At 44.2% G+C, this 24,064-nt stretch overlaps 1 protein-coding gene across 1 annotated transcript in view; it reads left to right on the plus strand.

The window, feature by feature from the left end:
• LOC144129253 (salivary peroxidase/catechol oxidase-like) overlaps positions 1-24,064 on the plus strand; it is a 118,649-nt gene that overhangs the window by 79,715 nt on the left and 14,870 nt on the right. Inside the window, exons 4-13 of the mRNA XM_077663267.1 lie at positions 2,018-2,120; positions 2,967-3,184; positions 5,495-5,665; positions 7,167-7,334; positions 8,529-8,630; positions 10,780-10,902; positions 11,829-12,070; positions 14,565-14,697; positions 17,024-17,151; positions 19,857-20,059. Of these exons, the coding sequence (XP_077519393.1) occupies positions 2,018-2,120; positions 2,967-3,184; positions 5,495-5,665; positions 7,167-7,334; positions 8,529-8,630; positions 10,780-10,902; positions 11,829-12,070; positions 14,565-14,697; positions 17,024-17,151; positions 19,857-20,059 (1,591 nt within the window). The remainder of the gene's footprint in view (positions 1-2,017; positions 2,121-2,966; positions 3,185-5,494; positions 5,666-7,166; positions 7,335-8,528; positions 8,631-10,779; positions 10,903-11,828; positions 12,071-14,564; positions 14,698-17,023; positions 17,152-19,856; positions 20,060-24,064) is intronic.

The raw sequence follows: 24,064 nt of genomic DNA on the forward strand, positions 1-24,064 counted from the left end.
TTTCGTCACTGCTGGAGCCAGGAGCGGAAAGTTACCATTAATGCTACTACAAAAAAAAATGAAAATATAGTACGTCGTCTTGCTCGATTATACTTTTGCAGTGGACTCCACATTTGCGAAGCCACGGGTTCGGAGAAAATGTTTATAATTTATATTTCATGATATTCATTATTCATCATTGCAAATTCCTGAGATAGCGCACGCTGACGTGACTGTTGACCTGTGTGCATGCTTATAAAGGAAACCTACCCTCCCCTACAAACTGGCGAAGGCTGGATTAACGGTTTTGGCCATCGCATTCAAAACAACTGTGGCCAATTTCGAAAGTTTACCTTGGCTCATACGTGATTGTACGTTCTCATAAATGTTTTGATTGTCCGCTCTTTCTTTCATTGGAAAGTTTCTTCTTTTCTGAAAAAAAAAATGAAACTGCAAACACGATGGAGGAGACTAGTCGGTCTGTGCCCGGAATCAAGAGCAAGCACTCTTGTCAGAGCACGCCCGCGACGTGCCTTTAGAAGGCGCTATTTTAACACAGCGAGCTTTTCCCCGCGGCTGTTTCCTGCTTGCTATTTCTCTTTTGTCTTGCCGCACTAAGAACAACGGAAAATGCGTGCTTAGCAGTTGCGGAGAAGGATAAGGACGCTAGTTTACGAGTTTAAAGACGTGACTTAAATGACGTCACTCTTAATTCATCGCCTTTTCCTTCTGCTTTTTATATGCACATGCTTGCTAGGAGGAAGACATCCTGTTTTCGAGAGAAAATTGTTATGTAACAAAGAGTTGCTGTCTTACACGGTTGCATAACGAAGGACCAACTTTGTAGCCTTGGAGGAAATGAGCGAGAAATACTGAATGAAAAACGAGAGACAGAAGGGATGCCCTTAACACTATACGCTTGAATAAAGCTTTTTTTAAAGTTTACCGGCGTGCGTTTTAGAGCTGAGCGAAGAGAATGCAAAGGCTATCTTTCACAGAAAAGTAACTCGAGGTGACGATCGCATTACTAGAAAATGAAATAAGTGAGCTGGCCATATTGTACCAGAGCTGAGCAATCTGTACAAAAAATTACCTACTTCTGTTCCTGGGCGGCTGTGAAATTTGGTAGGAAGCGCATACGGGCTCAGGGCAAGTACAACCGGGCTCATTGCAGAAAACCATTCATAATAACATTTAAGTGTATCCTAATAGAAAATTCTCTATGGCTGTGCTACGGACCACGAGTTACTTCAGCAGTGGAAAGGGGGGGGGGGGGGGGCGTTTCGATGGAAGCGGAATGGACCAGCGCCTCTGTGCAAGATAAAGAACACACGATTGAAATAAAAATATAGACATGCATGTAGCGATTTCCCAGCTTTTCATCTACTCTAATGTTTCTCCTGTGAAGGGATAGATTGTTAGTGAAACGCGAGAATATCTCCGCCCGAGGCCCGCATGTTTCAAGCAGACTTCTAAACAACAGAAGCAGCAGATTACGTCATATTCACATTATTATATACTTAAGCGCGTAAAGTGAAGGAGATCAAGCCAGCTGGACCTAATTTAGGTTAACAGCGGTTTTGTGTGCCAATACACATGCATGCCTCTTTTGGTTATGTTATAACAAAGGCAAATCTGCTATAAGTAAGTTGACAATTAGTAGCTGACTAGTCGGTAATTAGATACAGTGCTTGAAGGTGTTGGAAGCAAGTTTATCTGTCGCTCCTTTCGATTTATAAAAAAAAAACACTTAAATATAGACTCGAAATACTGCCACAGAAAACGGCAAAAGATGTGATTTCTGTAAATTTTGTTTAAATCAATGCTTTATTTGAAAATTCCGCTTTAGTAGAGGGCATCCTTTGAATGCGCTACCCTGATTTCGCCGAATCAGTATACGTCAGAGGAACAAAAACTGCGATGAAATTGGCGAAAGGTTCTGTTAAAAGTTAAATGCGTACACAGGCAAACGCTTAAGGTTTTGACGCTGTACAGTTGACTTCATTTAAAGCAAATTCCTGACTTTTGTGTCTTCTAGATTATATTCACCCGTATTCCGCAAATGACCCACTTCCGGAGCCTCCTTCCATTGCACCTACTGCGGAACTCACGCTTCTCGTCACGAAGATCTTGGCGACACAGTAAGTGCGTTTTTTTTTTCTTTCGCGTAAAAACTGCGCATTGGTTGCTGTGCCAAGCAGCAGTTACAAATTATCTACTCCAAAAAATTTTATTAAAAAAAGAAGCGAACGTACACGCATGGAATACGCCTTGACAAATTAATACGGCTTGTCTCGTGTTTTTGATTTGGTCTGTTCTTTTTTTTTTTCGGGCTGATAAAATCAAGAGTTCCGGATGCTGCTTGCCTCCATCATAAATTTAAAAAAATTACGTGCGTGTACCTTAAACAATAAAAATAATCGCGAAAGAAACGGTAACAGATAAGCTTCTAAGCAGTATTTTTCTTGGAGCTGTACCAGTTTTCTGCCATGTGCGCCTTAGGTGAAGAGTCGGCAGGCCATGTTGTTTGCTTCCCAAGCATATAGTGCAGCAGTTATGGTGCCCATGAAACCTTAAACATCTGCCTCTCTCCCCCAAGGTGAAAAGAATCCTCGTCCTCACCGTTGGAGACATCCTGATCTTTCCTCCTCGGTGCGACAAATTATCATGCGTGCGGTGTGGTTTGTAGCCTTGTTAGGTGTATTGCATAGTGCGGGAACCTGACGAGTGTCAGTTAACTCGCCATCAGCAAAACACACAGGCTCAACGTGTAGTTGTCTCGTGACAATTAGCGCAAGCTGCCATTTACGTCGACCACCAAGCCATGCTAGAAAAGCCGCCTTAAAATTCGCTGAAAAATATGTACGGCACGTACAAACATTAAGAAATTGTGATACTTCTTGTTCGTCTCGGCCATTCCATCAGGTTCGCTTTTTCGCTATGAAGCGGAAGGCGGTTCAAGGTCATCAAGGTCAGGTCTGTCACAGGTTCCGCATGACGCACGACGAGATCCTCAATGGCCTGTCTCTGATCGACACGTCCAAGACGGACCTGTGGGACATGTGCCCTGCGCACATGAAGCCCGTGCCGTGCACCGTGGAGCGGTATCGCAGCATGGACGGCCGCTGCAACAACATCAAGCACCCCTCGTGGGGGGTCACCAACTCCCCTTTCGTGCGATTCCTGCCTCCTCTGTACAGCGACGGTGAGTCATCCGGGTAGGGTGACTGCCTACTCATTGCTTCTCCTCTGCAGGCCCTTAATGAAGCGAACACCGAGGCTTCTTTGTATTTAGCCGCTCATGTCGCTATGCAAGCGGCATAATTTTTTTTTGACGCGCCTCCCAGAGAAATAAAAAAAAAATAGCGTGGAGCCAGAGTAGGACAAATGTGCATGCGGATATTTTTGATATTTCCACGTCTTCGTTGTCGTCCTGGATGTTGTCGTCGTTATTGGCGTCGCTGTACTCTGAGTAGCCATGCGATCAATGGCTAACACCCACAATAAATAATAACATTGGCTAGAGTTTACCGTGCTTGTCTCACAGAAGGCTACGTGTTTCTACAAGCAGAGTGAAAATTATGTTTAGGAAAAGACAGCATTTCTGCACACGCGTCTACAAGGGAACCTGCTGAGCGGAATTGATCGTCACACACTGCCCAGTAGGGAGATTTAGAATAGGGTACCCTATCGGATAGGGGAATAGGGGAATATCGGGGCACTAGCGTGCTGGCGCGCAGGACGTTAACGCCGCTAGGTTATCGTTCTCCGCCTGCGCATTGGAGCCCCGCTATTGTCCTGTGCCCCTAACCGGTACGGTCCCACTACTCTAAGTGCCTCTAATTTGTTATTAGGGAGTGTACTACAGGTTCACCCTCCTTCCTCTAAAAATTCCTTTAATAAAGCTAGAGCGCTGGACGGAGCACGTGAAGTAGTTTCCCTTCTTGAGGCAATCGAGAACAAAATACATCGTGTGGCACGCTTGATCCTATTCGTGCCATTTAGTTTGAAGTCAACAAGGACACACGTACATGTATCCTTGATGATTTCGAAAACGACGTATCATCTGACTTTGCTTAAAATGTCTTGTGAAGACATGCACGCTTTCGTAACTTTCTCCTCCTGGAAGTCACTGTTGCTTATCGTGCTCATTGCTAAGTCGCGCTGGAAACTTACAGAGAAAAAGAATAACAAAAAAAGTAACCGCGATACGCACGGATGCTGAGCAGATTATTTGTATTTTTTTCGCACTGCTTCTCTATTGCACTCCATTCACTGATTGCGTAGACAGATAAGCCTGGAGTGAAGGTACCAATGCCTTCACTATAGCTCAATAGAAATTGCGGCAGTGCCGTAGGGAGTTGTGTCGGCGTGAGCTCATTAGGGGCCGGACTTAAGCAGCTGTTCGCGCTTAATATCGGTTCCTTTTTCTCGCAGGTGCGCATTAAATAAAAAAGAGCAGTATGAAACTAATCACTGGGTCATTAGGCCTCTTTGGTGCTGCAAAAAGCAAAAACATCGATAATTAATCAGCAGCAAGTCTTACTCGTCTAATAAGGATAACATAGGGGCGAGGAGCGGGTAAACAGAACTTAAACTGCCTCAGAGCTTCTGGTTTGGATGGGTGGAGGATTTGTGCCTTGCAGCCGTTTGTTGGCCGGTCGTTCAACTGACCACGACAACTGACCAGTAGATATATTAAATGGAAAGCAGTCAGCCTCCGACCCGTCTTGAAAACGGCATATGACTGTCGATGAATTAATATCAAGTTTACGTTCCAGAGGCTAAATGGTTTAATCGAGAAAGAGGTTCCCAAACACCAGCTCGTTCGTTGCCATAGTTTTACTGCCAGAGAAGTCTTCGCCGCTCGTACTTATTTTGAGCAGGAAAGAAAAACGAGCTTCGCGAAGGACAACAGAAAAAAAAAACGAATGCATTTCTTCAAGCGCAGCGCCCCTGTCGTTCCCGCGCGTCGAAGAGGAAAAACCGGGACCATTGGTGACACAGCCGCCATGGCTGCGATGTTCCCGTTTCGGGGTCATTTATATTTCTCTTTGACGGCTAATGAAGGTGACGGCGCACGGTTTGCTCTTCGTTCTTTATAGTGTTCAAAAGTATGCAGAGCACAAACTGACCTCGTAACCCCCGTGACCTCCATTTCGTGATCCAGTGTGCTTCTGACATTAAGCTGCAGGCAGCTTTGCATTTGATCTAAAAAATAGGAGCAATAAAATCATCGATGCCGATATTTTCTGTATCAGCATTTCAAAAGCAGCGCCACGTCATGCAAACTTAACAAGCACGTTCGGCATCTTGAAATGTGAAAATAAAATTTTGCTATCGCGCAGCTGCGCAGTGAAGCTACCTAAAGAGGCAGATTCATAGATTACGGCCACTTGAAATGAAAAGAAAATGGAGCGTTGTGACAGACACTCCCAGGATTTCGGAATTATGATCGCGGTCATAAAGTGTTAGCATTCATGCTCTCATGCGTGCATTCTGTGCGTTGGTGCAGGCATTGAGGGTCCCCGCCAAGCAGCAGATGGTGGCGAGCTACCCAAGGCTCGTGCCATCAGCAGCTTCATCCACCGTGATTTCGACCGCCCTAACAGGCAGCTCTCCATCTTGGTCATGTCCTGGGGACAATTCATCGACCATGACCTGACACTGGCAGCACCGCCCCGTGGTAAGTAATCGTGTTCCTTCTTTTGGAGAAAAAACAACAAAGAAAAAGATATGGCCTCTTGTGCTCTACTTCATCTGAAAGTTCAGAGAGAAAATGAAGGGTGAAATACAATCATTTTAAATTTATAGCGTAGCTGTGCTGTCGTGTATGCGTTTTCTCCAGCCTTGGTTCGTTAGCTGCAAAAATAAGCATGGCTGATATCAACACAGAGAGTGCAGTGCGAAGGCTTGCAATTTTTTGTGGAATGTGGTACGCGCAGTACAACGCTTCGCAGCAACACATTGGCTATGAGGGACGTCGTAGTGGAGCGATTCGCATTAATTTAAACAACCTTGAGATTTTTATAAAATGCGTTGACATCGCACTGTCCAAGGGCGTTTTTTATTTCGCCTCCATCGAAGTATACGGTGACTGAGGCTGAGGGCGAGCATGAGACCTTGAGCTACCGAATCACCGCGGCGGGAAGTTTCTTGCGGTGTTTTACCACATACAAAGTCTGTAATGGAAGCTTTGGTGCACTTTTCCTTTTTTTTGTGATCTGCTTAGCTTTCTTCGTAGTGGTATCTTAATTACTTCTAGTTCTAGTAACATACGAAGAGGAGTTATTCTTTATTGATCGAGGCTATTCGACATGTGCAACAGAAACTTGTCTACATCAGTGGTGAAAACTTAATGTGACCCTGTTTGTAATACGTCGCTTTGGTATATTCGTTAAACTGCGACAATAGGAGCTCGTGGCTCCGGGTGCGCTTTGCGACGTCTGGTGTATAACTGAAAACATTTCATGCATGGGCAGTTCAGGGGGAGAGACGCGACGACACATGTTGTGCTCTCGTGTTTTCTTCTCCTTTTCGAAGAGTGAATCCTCCGTGGTGGCAAGGCATGAAGACGACCCTACGAGCTCAAGCCGTCGCGTTTCGCTCGCTGTCGAAATTACATGTCACGCTTGGAATGGACCGAAATGCATTTAAGCTACTTGACCGAAACGAGGCTGTAGTCGTAGTCAGCTTTGATTGAACTGAGCTTTCACCAGTTTGCGCTGAAGAGTACAGCGTGTCGTTGTGGATCACGTATGTAGCTCCTGTCATTTCTCCAAGTACTACTTCGATAACGGCACTTTCTACCAGTGTACAAACACTGGGGTCAAGCCGACATGTTTATGAAGCACTCATGGTGGTGTGCCTATCAAAGTTATCAAAGCATTCAGTCGAAATCTCAGAGCCTTGAACAAGCGCATTATGTCCTGCTAAGTCGCCATTTGGAGATAATGCGCAGGATGTTCAGTCACTGTATCCATGCGCTGTGGTAAGGAGACTAAGAAGCAGCGTACTTGATCAGCGAGGCATCAAAGCAAGACTGAACTGAGAATGAATAATTTGGCGCGTAGAGAAAAAAAAAGTCGATTTTACTTTCCTTCAGATATATACAAGTGTGAAATACAGGCGCTTAATTCTGACGAAATTTCATTTCGTGGCATGTAATATTTCCCCCTTCGACGCAGACGAAAGAGACTTGGATTTCGAGTGCTGCGGTATTCCTGACAAGTATCAGCACCCGCTGTGCATGACCATCGAGGTGCCCCGGGACGACCCTTTCTACGGCCGGTATGGCAGGCAGTGCATTGAGTTCAAGCGATCTCTGGCTGGTCAGCGTCCTGGATGCGCTTTAGGTGAGTGTGCTGTCTCTGACGTGATCGCACGCTCTCGTCGTCTGACAGCCGAGGTGAGAAGTGTGCTTAAGGTGTTTTTCAGAAACCGGTGCTCATTATGACGGACATCAATATACCCAGAAATTCTGGACAAAAGCATTTTTTAGCGCGTTTATGAACGCAATTTTTTATATAATGTAAGATTTCTCTATAAAAATCAATATACCCGCAGATCACCCGATGGCAGTCTTGAATTTTTTTTTCTTTTCACGTTTTTCATATCGTCGATTTCCCCATTGGTTTACTATGGCAGTCTTAAATGTTCGATGCGATCACTGGAAACATTTTAAAAGAAAGATTTCGCTACATATCAGAATAATGAACCATTACCTTCAATATTTTTATAACAGTATCTTACAATTTTCTAATTTTCAAAATTTTTGCCCGAGAAAGCTACATTTGGGCAAGCAAATTGTATAAATGTACGATATTTCATCAGTATTCTCGGTCCTCTACAGTTACGAACATATTAAACCTGTTGTCCACATTCGGGAGCTTGCTTTCTGAAATTCATTACCTTGAGGATGTAACCACTATTAGTAGGGGATAGCTCACCGGCTGCAGAAAGGCCAACGAGCCCCTAGGCGGCAATGTGCACTCCTGAGAAGACTGCGAACTGGCACTGCCAAACCTCCACATGGGCCACAAGTGGCACCTTCGCATCATTTGTGGATTTCCGCAACGAAAATGAGACCCGAATGTGTGTCTGTAATGCGGCAAGACTGAAATGTTGATCCTGGGGTTCCAAGGAAGAAATAACATTTCGTCGAATTTCTATGGGTAAACTTGCATTGGTACTAACTTGATCTTAGGTCCTAAGCGTGAATTTCGTTCAGCTCTTTCATCGCATACTACTATCACAAAGCAAAGTTTTTTTCTCTCAGCATGTTTTTATGGAAATAAAAAACAGCGCAGCAATGACGTTCACGGTCCTTTTTTTTATTCGCTGTTTTTTTATTTCCACAAGATGCACCAACTCGCTCAGTTTTTGGTTATTCTCCAGCATATTTTAGTTTTATATATCGATGCAGAAATGTCATAGCTTGTCACACCCTCCTTGCTATCACTGCGATTGCATGTTACGGTCTATTAGCGTGGTAGCCAACATCATGGTTATCGTTTCTCTAATTGCGCCTCATCCTTTTTTCTTTCAAGGTCCAAGGGCTCACATCAATATTCTCACGCACTCTATTGACGCCAACTTCATTTATGGGTCATCAGAGTCCCTTGCCAAGAAACTAAGGTCCTTCCATCGAGGTGAGCTTCTGCGAATAACTTCTTGTATTCGCTTACACTACACCACCTGAGATGTCGCATCTTCTTCGGAGCATGTGTACTGTCTTTGCCAATAGCGACCAAGCAACGGTGTTTGCCTCTCAGGCGTATAGTGGAGCCCTTATGGCACCTTAAGGACCAAAAGGTCTTGAAAGGTGGCGACGAGGGTTCCCCTTGCCTTCAATCGACAGATCTGAAGGGGTGCCAGAAATTGACCGCTAGACGGTTAAGAAAGAAACATCGTCGCCTGGTTTGCTTTTGGCAAAGACGGTACACATATGGATTGCGAAAAAAAAATATTTGCAGAGAAAGGCACGCTTGCATCTCAGTGTCAACTGTGCCAGCTGGCAAGTATTCGGGTCACAAATCTGCGCAATTTCCACCGGTGGTCTATGCGCTTGCATCGCATTTGCAGCGCTTTTTGTCGAAATCTGCCAACTAGCCCAGCAGCTTGCTCTTTAGCGTCTCCGTAGTACATGTTCCGCATTACAGTGGATATTTATACCAGGTGCTTCAAGAAAGCCCGCCGCAAATTAAAAGAAAATTGGGTTTTTAAGGTAAAGATAAGCTTTTAAGGCGATAGCCTTTAATGGCTCATACTCGCGGTGACCGTCCGTCCGTTAGATCGCCACTTAGGTCACGTGGCTTGTGATGTTACGTGACCTTGTGATGTCACGTGATCTTAAGGTCATGTGACATAAACCTCACGTCACGTGAGGTTAATGGTCACGTGACGCACTGCGCATGCGTAGCGTGACGTCACCGCTTCCTCTGCACGCTGGCGCCAGCTCTTCTCCTCTGTCGTGAAATGAATTCAAGCGCGGCAAATTCAAATCAGTGCAATGAGTCGCAAACGGCTTTCGCCTTCCCGCAGTTAAGAGATATCTTAGTGCCTCCAACGAATTTTTACGGCATAGTAATACTTGTGTTGGCGGAGTTAAAAAAAAATCAGGCAAATTGTGTTAACTAGTAAAGTGATTGAGCAAATTCTAATAGTTAACTTTTTAGCATTCCCGATAGGCCCTTGATTGCAATTAGAAGTTTGTAGCCGGGTGTTAGTAATAGCCATATCAGTTTTTAGACTATCGAAAACGTGATTACTGTCGCCGTCGTGGCTCAACAAATCTGGGTCATTCCTTGCGCCGTTCGAAAACATAGCGCCTGCGCTCAGAGCAACGCAACGTGCATCATATCGCGATACTATGTGACAATAGTTCTCCCATCCTAGCTGTGGCACTGCCCGCTCCTCGCCACTTCGTTGCTTCAGCAAGGGTGGGCAGCGATTGCCATGTGGCACATTTGATGAACGTTTGATGGGCAATAGCTAGCAAGATTCACCTTTTTTTTTTGACGTCCACCAAGACCGGTATTTCTATGCCGAAAATATTCTCTCTTTAGCTCAAAATCCCTATTTTTAAAAATTTGTGATGGGATTCGCTGAAACACCTGGTGTATTTGTGCATGGTTATGCTTCTGAACAAAATCTGACAGGACATCACTGAATGCGACGACCCAGAATTGAGACATGTCTCTTGCTCCAACATTTACACTCGGTTCCTCAGTTGTGCAATAATAAAAATATTGTGGAAAATCAACTATTTCAGGTCGAAACGCTATTAGTGCGCATGTATGCTACAAGTGAAGTAGCATGAAACTTACACATCTGATTTCTGTGGTAGAAGAAATTGTAACGGTAACTGTATGCGAAGCCATGTCCTCTTGTCGAAACGTTGGCTTGCGGACTGACATACCCCCTCAGCCCTTGCCCACTCTGTTTTGAGCTATTGAGAATCACATGTCTTCCCTCAAGCACATGCTGGATTCCTGTGCATGCGTGTTCACTTAATACAAGCACCTTTAATGCCGAATCATATGACATCGCATGATAGGCAACACTGAGCTGCTGGTCGCCACTTTTGTGCTTCCAGGCTATTGATAGTCGTCATGCCCACAGTGTGTTTGGTGAAACTTTTGTGCTGTCTCTCTTGACTCTCCCTGGATGTTTTTAAAAACACCAATGCCCTTTTACACTTCAGTAGCTCACACTAAAGCAAAGGACATTTGCTAGAATTTCCGCGAATTATTCAACGAATCTGGATGAAAATATTTCTCACTGATTCCTGCACTTAAGGACAACTTCGAGTCTGGGATCGTTTCCGCGACCTGGGGCTCAAGCCGCTGCTGCCGCCGGACTCGGAGAACCCAGAGCGAGACTGCATTTCCCGTCCCAGGCATCTTTTCTGCTTCCTTGCTGGTGAGGCATTTATTTTCTCAGCCCATTGCGGACCGCTGCAGATGGAAGCGCGTATGTAAGCCTGTATATATCACAACCTTGCCCGGTATCAGACGATATATTCTATCAATAGGCCACAATACTCCGCGGGGAGTATTTATTAAGTTCGGCACTATTAGAAACTCTAATTCCTCTATAAACGTGGAAGGCGTAGAGTAAGCAATGCTATTCTTGCCTTACCATGTACAATTTAACTTCTTCACATGTACAAATAGATTTGGGAATAAATGTGTTTTCACAAGTACTGTACGCTCACTGGAGCTACATATATACACTCATTTCATGCCGCTGTATAATGCTTGGGGGTAAATCTTAGTTACAACTAAGCTACAGTGTGTTGACCATTCTCCAAGGGGTTTATTACCCACATCATGGGTGATTTCATACACTCTATGCGGTTGCGTCGGAAGTGCCTTTTACGTTAAAAAAATTTTGTAAAGGGTTTCGAATACGACTGTTGACCTATTTACACCATATATATTTTGCTACCGCAGATATGGAACGAAATAAGTACAGTTTTGTTCTGTACAGTACGACATAAGTAGCTATCTGGTTGCTTCGGAATTTTAAATTATACATAATGTATACATAATGTATATAATGCGTACATAATTATGTACAAGTGCTGCATATTTTTTCACTTCCTTGAATATGCAATTGAGTCTTTTCGAACTGTTATGACAACCATGTTGCATGTAATATTTTGATCGTCATCTTCAATGAGTATTATTCTCTGCCCTTCAAAAAGACAGCTGTTATATGCTGAAATCGCACTGGATGTTTAACGGTTAGCGCGCAGTCTCGAAAGAATACGACGAGCTTCATCACAGCGTTCTTTGTGCAAGTGCATACCTCCACTTATTCGGTGCGATCGCGCGCACTTGCAGGTGATGAGCGAGTCAACGAGCAGATCCACCTGACGGTTCTGCACACTTTCTACGCTCGAGACCATAACCGCATGGCCGACGAGCTCGCACGCCTGAACCCGCACTGGGACGACGACCGCATCTACCACGAGGTGCGACACATCATGGCTGCCGCCGTTCAGTTCATCACCTACAACGAATTCTTGCCCATGGCCCTCGGCGAAGAACTCATGGTTCGCTACAACCTTACGCTGCAAAAAGAGGTAAGCCACACAGAATATGTGTTAGGCAAGATTCCACGGCTAGGATATTCCAGACGATAGCCTTACTGAAAACGTGATCTCATACTATGTACGCTGAATGTGTACCTGTGGTGCTGTTGTTGTTACAAGGGTGTAGGAGTCTGGGAAGTCCAGCAAGGACTACCAAAGAGTCAGTGGAGGGTCTCGGACCCGCCAATGCCTGCAGGGGGGTGTTCCTGATGCCTGGCTAGAGTCTGATGGAGGTGCAGATCCTGGGTCCAGAATGCATGAGGCTTTGTCAGAGAAACCTCCCCAGGCCCGTCAGTGGTTCGTGTCACCTGGTGAAAGAAACAAATACAACTGCCTGGTCCATAATTGCTGCTCACCATATATCGCTTGTAATCATGATATTCGCTTTCAGCAGCGTCAAGTTTTGCAATGGTGGTTTTCAAAAGCAAGATCCATGCAACAGTGCGATTAGCTTTTATCTACCAAATTGAACCATCAAATTTTCAGCTTTGACAAAATACCGGTCGTCAAATAAACTTAATTATTGATAGATCTTTTACTACATGAACAGAATTTAGGGTGGCCTGCATCGCCTAGCGGAGGCCAGCAGTGAAAGAGCGATGTTGGCGTTAGTTCGCTTTAAGGGAATTGCGAACTTGTTATGCTGATTGAGTAGTTAATGTATTCGATGTAGTTCAGTGAGGACTACTTCTAGGGTGCACCCACCGACTAGGTGTAACGCAAAACGTGCTCCTGCTGATGAAGCAAGCTCAAAGCTTTGAGGTTTAGAGTTCTATTTTAAGGACGTCATTCCTTAATGTTATTGTTGATTAGAGTTTAGAAGACATGGTCGGTACCCACGCTCAGGTTCTTAGGAAAACATCTTCTCAGTCCTGGAGAGCAACCATGACATCAATCCGCATTGTACATTTCTGTAGATAGTTATAAATTGAGCCAGCCTAGCCCACGCTGTAGAACGACGCCCACCACAGCCAATATCATGGAAGGGAAGCGTATTTTTGCTAATACATTTAGGTACTGAGAAGGCCTTTCCAAGGTGCCTCAAAATATAGCGAGTGCGGGTTGAACTATCCTGTTGTTTGAAGGATTTGTTCCCACTGCCTTAAGTACACTTTGCTATATTCGCATACACGTTGCGCAGGGTGACCAATTCGAATTTCTCACTAGTGTTGAACTGAATTAAGACTTTTCACTGCTTTTGTGCTTCTGTGTTTAAAACGTAGAGCTGAAGAGAGTGCGTATAGAATAGGGAATATGCTCGGCATACTACTGTGACGCCCATGGCTAGCGATGCAGTGCTATCCCATCAGAAGCTACGGAACACATACGTTGCGAGTCGTGAAGCATGAATTTCAGAACAGGCACTTGGTCACACGGCGGCTGCGTTTTTATGGAGGAAAAACGCTAAGGCGCCCGTGTGCTGTGCGATGTCAGTGCACGTTAAAGATCCCCAGGTGGTCGAAAGTATTCAGGAGCCCTCCACTACGGCACCTATTCTTCCTTTCTTCTTTCACTCCCTCCTTTATCCCTTCTCTTACAGTGCGGTTCAGGTGTCCAACGATATATGAGACAGATACTGCGCCATTTCCTTTCCCCCAAAAAACAATTATTATGGTTGTTATTATTATTGGTCACAAATTTCAGTTTTTGTTGAGGTATACCTGTAACTGTTCAGAAGAGTCTAACGCCTAAGAGCGATAACCCAAATAACAGAAACCCACTTGCCGAAAAGGTCCCTGTGAATTGTCTTCTCACAGAATTATCGCAGGTATGATCGTAGGTCAGAACGCGCGCCGGATAGATCACAGGCTAGGCCACCGAATTAAGTTACACCAATATCATGATCATTAGTGCAGGCAACTGCCGACAATGGCCAGCCTAACGGTATTCCTAGTGTATGTTAGAAAGTGAGAGGACAAAACCAAATGTCCTCAACGAACTGTGCATATGAAAGTTGCAAAGTTACCTACCTTTAAGACCAGTGAAAATTTGACTGATTTTTCGAAAACAAACCGGTCATCAACTACACTGTTTTTCTTCGCCTCGAGTTTGATCGCCTTTGTGCCCTTTCATATGAAAGTGTTGTGTTTTTGCCATGTTCTCTGACGAGGCCTCCGTTTCGACAGCGGAGTTGTCTTGCGTGTTTGCGGTCATACTCTTTTAGTTTCTTATTGCCCTTCTTGCTGAACGTTGACACACGGCACGCTGGCGAGAAAACGCATATCTTCATTTTGTTCTATTGAGGATGACTTGATTGACTTTTCGCTGAAGAAGTACTTTTTCTTAAACCCATGTGTGCCAAAATTTTGAATTCTTTTAGCTAATAAATTGCTTATTTACGAATATCTTAAGGACTTGAAGCAATAATCTTGGTCAATGAAACTGATGAGTACTTCACATTTGACGTGCGTTCATTTGCTTTATCCTCTGGTCAGGACCTCACTTTTGAAAACTATTGACGGTTGCACTATGTTCCTTGTTGCAGGGTTACTGGCATGGCTACGACCCAAACGTAAACTTGGCTCTGTCCAACTCATTCCAATCAGCTGCCTTTAGGTTCGGCCACACGTTCATCCAGGGCATGGTCAGGCGCTACAACAAGTACCACGAGTTTATCGGTAAGCCCTTCACTGGCGCGTATCGCCGCATTTTTTACAGCACTGGTTCAAACGACTAAATTTATTTTAAAAAGATTGCATATTATCGCCTGTATATAGTATATTCACTCTTTTATACCTTCGTGTGACTGGACAAAACATTTTCCGAATATGTGAGCGACAAGACATTACTATGGAAAGAAACACTCCTGCACAGCATTTCACAAGTCAGTAATACATACTAGGTGTCCCAGCTAAACATAACTAAACTTTTAAAAACAATGATCTACCTCAGCGAAACCAACCGACGACTGTAGAGAGTCACCTGACCTAGTCTGCAGTACTTTTTTGTCCGGCAATCTTCATTATTTAGTAAAGACTAATCAGCTAACCTTTAATAATTTCATTGAACAACACAGCGCCGATTGAAAAGTTGTCTATTGTCTCAGAAACCAGCTAGTAGTGTGTTTTCATCAAGGCACATTTACATAACTTTTTTTTTACTGGCCGTCAAATAAAGCTATCACGTGACCAGCCCCTCTCGTATCCCTCGCCCAGTCAGCACGGAATGCCGCATCGGGCAGAGCGCCCCAGAGAAGAGCGAATTTTGTCCTGTAAGACGCCTCTCGGCACGCAGAAGTGGCGCCGCTGTCAGCTGAAAGTTTTTTTTTCTTTTATCCTGTGAGTTATCGTTTAAGGCTGGTAAAAAAAACTACTTTACGGAAACGGTAGCTTGATGCAAAAGTTGAATCACCTAACTGTTTTTAAAAATTATCTAGAACTGCCGTCTTAAGACGTTGTGCCTGAAGCCTATTTTAAAAAATTTAGCTAATTATTATTTACTAATTAAAAATCTTGGAGAACGAAAAATACTGCGGAGTGAGCCATGCGACTGTCAACAGCTATCAGTTTGCTTCAATGGGCTTGTACACACCACCATTTTTAAAACCCTTGTTACATTTAGCTGGGAAGCCCGGTATTTCATATACAGGAAACGTAAAGAACTTTTTAACGAGTAATATAAAAGTGAGGAATTTAGTAAAGTACAGCGAATTGAAAACCGCGAAATTCTACAACTAGCCAAGGCTTTTTCATTTCGCAATCCATTTACGAGCTATTCCTCGCCTTTTCTGCCATTGGTCAGCTTCTCATTTGATATCAGAGCTGGAGACTGACATTGCTTTCAGGGCATCAATCCTCTGTTACAAAAATAGCGTCCCAGCAGACAGTACTATTCGTCTTAACAACTAGTTTTCAAAAATGGGACTGCCCCTTCGCACTACGGTTTCTTCTGCCACACAACTCCTTGTGGAGTTTCACACAAACAACGGTAGGAGATTTCTGCATGCCCTAGAGCTTGCCAAGAACGAGGGATATCTTGAAACCTTTTTTAACTGTTATACTGAAATTTGAAGTTGCACAGAAATCATCAATTGAAATACTTGGGAATAAAAAAGCAGTCGCCCATTGCCTGTGCGAAGGTGTTCAAATAAATATACCGTTATTTATATATAAAAGTGTCGCGTGCAATTCTTTTAAAAGTCCCGAACATTGCATTTTTCAATTTTCATCTTGGTGACTACGGAAACCACTTTTAATGTGATAGTTTGGAGTCCACATCAGCAGAGAAACCAGCCGCCGTCTGTCACGAACTTCCCTGTTTGGTCGAGAGAGCGATGATGTCAGAGGGTAACGTGACAAGACCGAGTGCTGATTAGTCAAGGGGCGTTTGACGTGGTAAGACTACGTGATAAGGCCGAGTGGCAGGTGCACTAGAAAAAAACACGGTGTTAGTATTTATTTCGCTGATAGGTCGAGACGGCGATGGCGTCACAGGGTCACATCATATGGCCGAGTGTTGATTGGTCGCTGGCGTGCGTGGCATGAAACCACGCGACATGAGTAGATTCGCAGACGCCCTTGTCATGTGACATGGCCGAGCGACACGCGAAAAATGATAAAATAAATTAAACACTGTGTGCAGCCCATTTTCCATCACTTGCATGTTAGTTTTCTTCTTATTGCACTAACACGTGGTGTGACTATCTTCAGATTATATCCCTCGCAGCCTTGTGCCTCACTTTATTCTGACCCTTCCTTACAGGTAACTTCTTGCATAGGTACAATTTCTTACAAGAAATTTTACCTGAAAGATACAGTTGAAAGGTACAAGAAATTGTACCGTTCAGTTCAGTTGTGTTGATTTAAAACTACTAGCAATGCAGTGGTTTCATAACATGTACACCTTGATGCACTTCTTGTGGAGCCCGCGGTTGCTCCAGCTTGATTAGTGACACTAGTCATCACGAAGTCTGCGTTACCTAAAATATACTTTGTGGCACTGCAGGTGAAGACATGCTACGAAACCTTCTTCGGCAGCCTTTCATTGTCTACCAACCCGGGAAGCTTGACGAACTGGCAGGAGGTCTCATAAACACGCCGGCTCAGACTTACGATCCATTCGTCACTCAAGAGGTACGTTCATGTGCGCACCCCAAATACTGCGTCTGTCGGCCTGAAAAACCACGCCATCAGCGTCATTATTTACTTGACAGTACGGCGCTTCGATGCGCTGCGGCTGCCAAGTGCTCTGCATAAGTCGTTAAGCACTACTTTTGTTCGCTAACTTATAAGAATTTCTCTGCTGGCGGCACCAGCCCTCATTCGTCTCTCAGTCACTACGTTTCATATTAGATGTCATTTGCAAGACGTTTGTGCAATACTGCGTGTACTAAAACCAGAATAATTTGCGCAGCTTATGTTATTTATTTATTATCTCCATCGTCTTCACCCAGACTCAGTCTACTGCAAGACAAATACCTCTGCTAGATATAATAAATTGCCCATGCCTTGCGTCACCCGCGGCCAATCTTTCCAATCTTATCGCTGTACTTGCAATTTACTGATGTGTCTGAAAACTTATTTCAGCAATGCTTACGAGTGCGCGAAATTCGAAAAATAGCGAATCGAATATCATCCATTGGATAGGCTGAACGGTTAAAATAGTGCACTTTCCAAATTATTCGAAACGAATCGAATGCGCTCCCAAGTTCACGACTGATTCTGGAATAATTGGCACGAAGTCTGAATAACGCACACCTATTTAGAAATTTCAGAATGACGGCCTGTGGGGCGAGTTGGTGCATGACTGAAAAAACTGTGGCGCAACGAAGACAACACAAGGAAGAAAAAGACAACACATGCGCATTTCAAAACGTTCATTTGGACGTCTATCTCGAAAGCAGGGCCCACTTTGGCGCCACACAGCTTGCTGCCACGATTGGTGTGCGCAGGAAGGAAGGTTCAGCTCCCCGGCGTGGTCGATTTGTGTGATGGCGTTCGTAATGCTCATATATGGCCTCCAAGAGTGGGCGACGCGTCAGTGATAGGCAGATTTAGCAAACCGTGTCTCGATGCCAGGTCTCGGAAGCCATGGCTCATAAGTAGCTCTCGTTCCTCTAATATTCTGAGATGCTGCGGTAGTTCATTCGCTGTAGGCATCAGTAGCGAATGCCAATTTTCTTATACGTGTGACACGATGGTTATATTGTTAATACACTAGCAGTGTTTCTCGCCCCAAGTTGCGATCAGTGTTTGGTATACTTACAGATACAGCTATAGCTTCTGCAACGTTGCCGCTAGCCCTCCGGTGTTTAACCCGATTTTTTGTTCAGTTCGAATATTGGCACACGCAGATAATGATTCACGGTTTATGGGGGTTTAGCGTCCGAAGGCGACTCAGCCTATGAGGGACGCCGTAGTGAAGGACTTCGGAAATTTCGACCACCTGGGGTTCTTTAATGTGCACTGAGATCGCACAGTATATAGGAATCTAGCATTTCGCCTCCATCGAAATTGCACCGCCACGGCCGGGATCGAACCCGCGCCTTTCGGGCCGGCAGCCAAACACCGTAACCACTGAACCACCGCGGTGGCCACAAGTCCGGAATGTTCGTAAGAATATTAGATTAATGTTCTCTTCTCTGTTTAGCTACACTATTAGATTTAGATCTGAGAGTAAAGCTACACTATTTTTATTGTATTCTGTTTTGAAAGAGTAGTATACGCACACCCCTCCTTGACAACTAAATAAAGATTCAGCCCGAAGCTTATTTCATGCTATAGTAGCCTCCTTAGCGATGTGAACCAGTGATTAGGCATTGGCGTGCACTTACACGAACATAAAGAAGTACAAGTTACTGGTCGGTAGGGGTCTGTGAAAGTGCTTTTTCAAAATCGAATCGAATATATTGTGGTACGGTGCTATAACATTTGGATGTATAGCTGTAGCTCTCAGAAGACAAAACACGACATTGATCTCCACTTAGGGGTACGCAACATTATCAGTATATTAGGTCTATGATGTTCATATAGTATGTATTAGAAACCTCTTTTTTTATTGCGCAGATATGCCCTTCGGCATAAGAGAGTTATAGGTACACGTGCAAGCCGGTGTCGGCTATAAATGCTAACAAGGCTCCGTATTGGGATCTCTGGGTCCAGAGACGAGTGTGTGGTGGTCGGCTGGGGTGGTAACCCTGAATTCCGAGGTGTCGCTTACGTGCCGACCGAAGTCCGGGGCAAGTTAGCATAAAGTGAGGTAATGTCGCCTCTTTAGCAGAAGGGGGGCAGAAGAGACCGTTCAGAAGCGGGGCCTGTCATGTCCAGAAGGCCTCGACAGCAGGCGTCAGCGCAGCATCCATAGAAAATTACCCTTTGCTCCTGCGGACAGCAGTGATTAAACTAGAGCTAAGTCTCAGAAGGTGAGACGGGTGAGAGATATGCATGAGCCGAGGTCCCTGAGACCGAGGATCAAGACAGGCATGGTTTACAAAATCTGCCATGATAGCAATCTGCGTTTGCCAATCTTAGAAGTCACGTATGACCATTATGAACGTCAAAACACAAAGTTACCGAGTCGCAGAACTGACACCTCTATCTCGCGCAGACCGATCGCAGCAGCACGTTATGCGGCTTGAGAGTGAGGCCTGCTTTGAAAGTGTGAAACCACGGTGAACTTATTTTAACTTCGTGCCAAGTATTAAAACTCATGGAGCACATACTAAAAAAATGGAGAGCTACATAAAAATTTGAACTGACAACATAACCTAAAGTGTACTGCACTTTCTCCACTTACATGCTGTTCATTCATCACATTCCCCAAACGACACTCTGCGCAGGTGACTAACCACTTGTTCCAAAATCCCGAGGAGCCGTTCGGCAAGGACTTGATCGCCATCAACCTCCAGAGAGCCAGGGAGCATGGTGTGCCTGGTTACAACTCGTTCCGCGAGTGGTGCGGGCTGCCTCGGGCGCACACATTCGCCGACTTCGAACCTTGGCTCAACAACAACACGGCGTTCCGCTATTCCCAGATATACAAGTAAGCTGATCAATGGACGAGCTTCCTTTCAATACTGCGCTGTTTTACTACAGGCTACTAAAACGCACGTTCAACACAATGCATTCAATGGGATAGAAAGTTGTGGATACGTAATAGTCTGGCAGAGTTGGAGGCTCATGGCGGCCTACACCACGTGCTTGTTGCTACGACACTGCGTTCTGCTCGGCATCGGCACAAAAGGAAGTAAAACTCTATGACGTGCATCAATTGCGTAAGATTCCTGTTTTAAGTAAAGGTGCAAGTAAGATTTTAATTGTATCCCAATTTCTCACTGTAATTGTACCTTATACCTTATTTCTCATTGTTCAGAATTGTGTCTTGAGTGGCGAGCGCTGCCGCTTAACGCCTTCTTTGTGAAACAAGTATGATCAGAAATGAAGACTACTCAAAAATACTAAAACGGGTTTTTTAGTCATAGCCCAAGGATGCGGACAAGCAAAAGCCAAACAATGAGTACAAATAGTCGCTGTCGTGGTGTAATATCTGCAGTCCAACTTGCATGCACACGGATATCATGACACGACCGACGATATACTCCATGTCTGTCCTAGATAACCACTGGAAAAGCAAGCGCTGTGGCATGTGCTTGGCCATCTTGAAAACCACTCATTGACTTAAAATCTATGGCAAGTGGGCTTCCTCATCCGCTGCTCTGTTCTTAAGGCTAGCGCGAAAGTTTGTGGAAGCTCGGTGGAAGCTGTTGCTTCCACCGAGTGCTTCCTCCAGCATGCGCAACGTGATCTTGCCCTTTACTTCTTGCTTTTACTTTTAGGCTGTTTTTCTTTCACACATACCATAGCAGAAATCATGAAAAACAGTGTAAGCAGTGCTGTTTTTCATGCATCGCGCCTCATAATTGCCTATATGCAAAGGGTAAGCCCAGTTTGACCCCCAGAGCTTTGTCTGTCTTCTCTTGACCGCACCTGTGCGTTTAACTCACAAGTATTTGTGGTTCTCACCGGGGTTCTACTCGTCAGCCTCTGCGTCTACCGCAAACAGTACTGAAATGATAGACTATTAATCTCCGCCAGGTTCAGTTAATACTTCGAGTTTTTGTGTTGCTTCCCTTCATCAGCAGTGATGCAGAAAACGCTGCTGCATCACGAATCACTGTGGAGATGAAATGAAAACTATTTGCAGTATCGCAGCCTAAAATGTAGACCCCAATATTACATAGCTCTGTCTATGCATTCACCTCCAACTACTGCTTTGGCTGTAATAGAACGTAATTTAATAGTATCCAATCTGAGGTTGACCATTGCTATCAGCGGAGATAATCAGCACTTAGGTAGATAAAGAGGAGGAGGGAAAGACAGCGATGTTAACCAGAAAGGGGTTCCGGTTGGCTACCCTGCACTGGGGAAGAGGAATTAGGGGAATAAAAGGAGGAAGAGAGACAGCACTTGATAGGTACGTAAAGGTGGCTGGAGCGCCGTCAAGCTGCCGATAGAGCAGCTTTTTCTCCAGCCACCTATTTTCGCTCCTCTGTATTCAGTGGCGAAAATAAACATGACTATTATTATAGGTACGCTCTCGGCCAACCGGCTGCACAAACTAGCACTCCAAGCATGCTTTTTCGCACTACATTCGTGTTGTTGGGTGGTGCGCGAAGGGAAAGGCAGGAGGCAATAGAAAAGTAGATAATGCTGGAAGGAATTTTGCTCACCATTAAAGCGACAAAATAGGAGTAACGCTCTACTTCTCTTTTTGTCTTGTTACTGCAACGGCGGCGCGGCACTTTCTATAAATCGTGGTTTCGAAGGAATAGGAATAGCTATACAGATCGATGTTTTTAATGCTTACAGGTTCGTTTACGTGGGTTGTTTACAGATTTGTTTGCGTTGTATACGTTCACGTGAGTTGTACAGCAAGGCTTACATTGCGTACATGATTGAGCTCAATTATTGGACGTTAAATAGCTAACGTTAATAAACTTCTTATTTTTATTTTAGAGCGCGAGATTATACTGAGAAGTCGAAGGCCGCCCGAGCCCAGTTTTTAACTTCCCAGAATCGCCATTGCGGTTCGAAATAACGAGCGTCAAAATATAGATTTCGAAGCTCGTTGAGTTGGCTTCACCGTGTGACACATTTATGAAATGGAGTCGGTTGCATTTATAATGCAGCAAATACAAACGCAAGTTGTGTATTTAGTGATGCTTAAGAAGTTAACGTGATTTCGAAAATACCAAAGCGCAGCAACGCCATTTTATAAATGTGCAACTCGGTAAAGCCAACTCAACGAGCATTCAGAAGGGTATTTTTGACGCTGGATATTTCGAACCACAATGCTGATTCTGAACATTTAAAAACAGGGCTCGACTTCAATGTTGACAGCCTTCAGTTTCGCGTAAACCGCAACTTTCGCGTAAACTGAACTTTCGTAATAAACTAGAAATAGAAAAAGTTGGTCAGTCAATCGGAGTAGATTAGTCGTCTCACGCACACATGTCGGCACTACTACACAAACCACCTTCCCACACCCCATCGAGGTATCTTTCACGATTTTTAAAATAATATACGTGATGATTATACAAAATCACCTTGTTAAGCGATAGTTCAAGTTTATTAACATTCTTGGTTGCACGCCTTCGGGGCATGCATTACAGAAAGAGTCCCCAAAAGGGAGTATTGCAGTGGGACTTATGAAATTCAGCTGCAGTAAGCAAACTTGAGCCAGGCGAAGAAAAAATAAACACATAATGGAGCGAAAAAACATAGATACAACAACACCAAAAACAATTTTTATATATTAACGCATTAGCACTGAAAACACTTTAGGATACATCAATATAACCAAGCAAGAGAATTAACACACCATTTTGTAACATATCAGGGAAAAGTAAGTGATCAATGAGGCAAAATTATTTGCAAAAGAAAGAATATAATGACCGTTTGAATGATGAAAGAGACGATGGGCACTTAACACTTAGAGATAGGATATTCCAATGGTTAATTGCAGCGAATTCAACTGCCTGGTTACGATAGTTACTGCGTACATTACATAGTAAAAAGTTGCTGCGCAGAGAAAGACGTGTGCTAGAATAATTGAGCCTAATATTAACATACAAGTAAGATTAGTATTAGAGACGAATAGAAACTTTGTAATACCCAAATAAAATTTGTTTGGAAAACTGATCAGAAGAGAATGCCGATCACTGAAAACAGGAGGGACATGAGAATTACAAGGGCTACATGTTATCATTTGAACACCTTGATTTTGAATGCAATTGAGGTGACTATGGATGTGAGCATATTAAAGCGTGGCGAGCGTCTGTGTGGTAAAGTTACGCGCTTTCAAGCAAATCCATAAGCCGTACGAACTCTTTTGTTTATTTTTGTTTAATCTCAGCAGTGAACTTTAAAAATGCATCAAGCTCTACACCGAGGAATGTGCAATGATCACAACGGTGTATAACATAAGAGTTGATCAAAACTAAAGACAAACACTCAAACCTGCTCCATTCATTTGACCAGTGCGAAGTCAGAATGGCAGTTCTTGATTTAGATGTATTGGACCACCTAGTCAGAATACGCGACATGTGAGGCGTACAACAGTGTTTTTCAGAGAGCAATTAAGGACAGCGATCGAGGGAGCCTTGACGTTTCTGGAAAACTTATCGTCACGATGCAGAAGAGTCTCCTTCAAGTTTGGCTCTGGCTCAAATGAAAAATGTGCTGCGCCATGAAGCACGCTGTTTTCGCTGCCCCAAGGCAGAACACACGTCAGTACTTATAGAAATCGTGCTCAGGCCGCGGCATTCAAAAGACCGCTTGCGATGTCTGTCTGCGCCGAAGACAACAAAACGTCGATTCAGTCAAGCTGCGCAAAAACAAGAGCATTTTACGCGAACGCTTGCAAAAAAATACGATGCCCTGCAACCGGCTAACCACATTTCTGGGGATATCTAATTGAGTAAATGTACTGCGCAAAATAATACAAACACGGACGAGAAGGGAACAAGGACGGGCGCATCGCCCGTGT

The sequence above is a fragment of the Amblyomma americanum genome, chromosome 4 (assembly GCF_052857255.1).
Source record: "Amblyomma americanum isolate KBUSLIRL-KWMA chromosome 4, ASM5285725v1, whole genome shotgun sequence".
Lineage (NCBI taxonomy): Eukaryota > Metazoa > Arthropoda > Arachnida > Ixodida > Ixodidae > Amblyomma > Amblyomma americanum.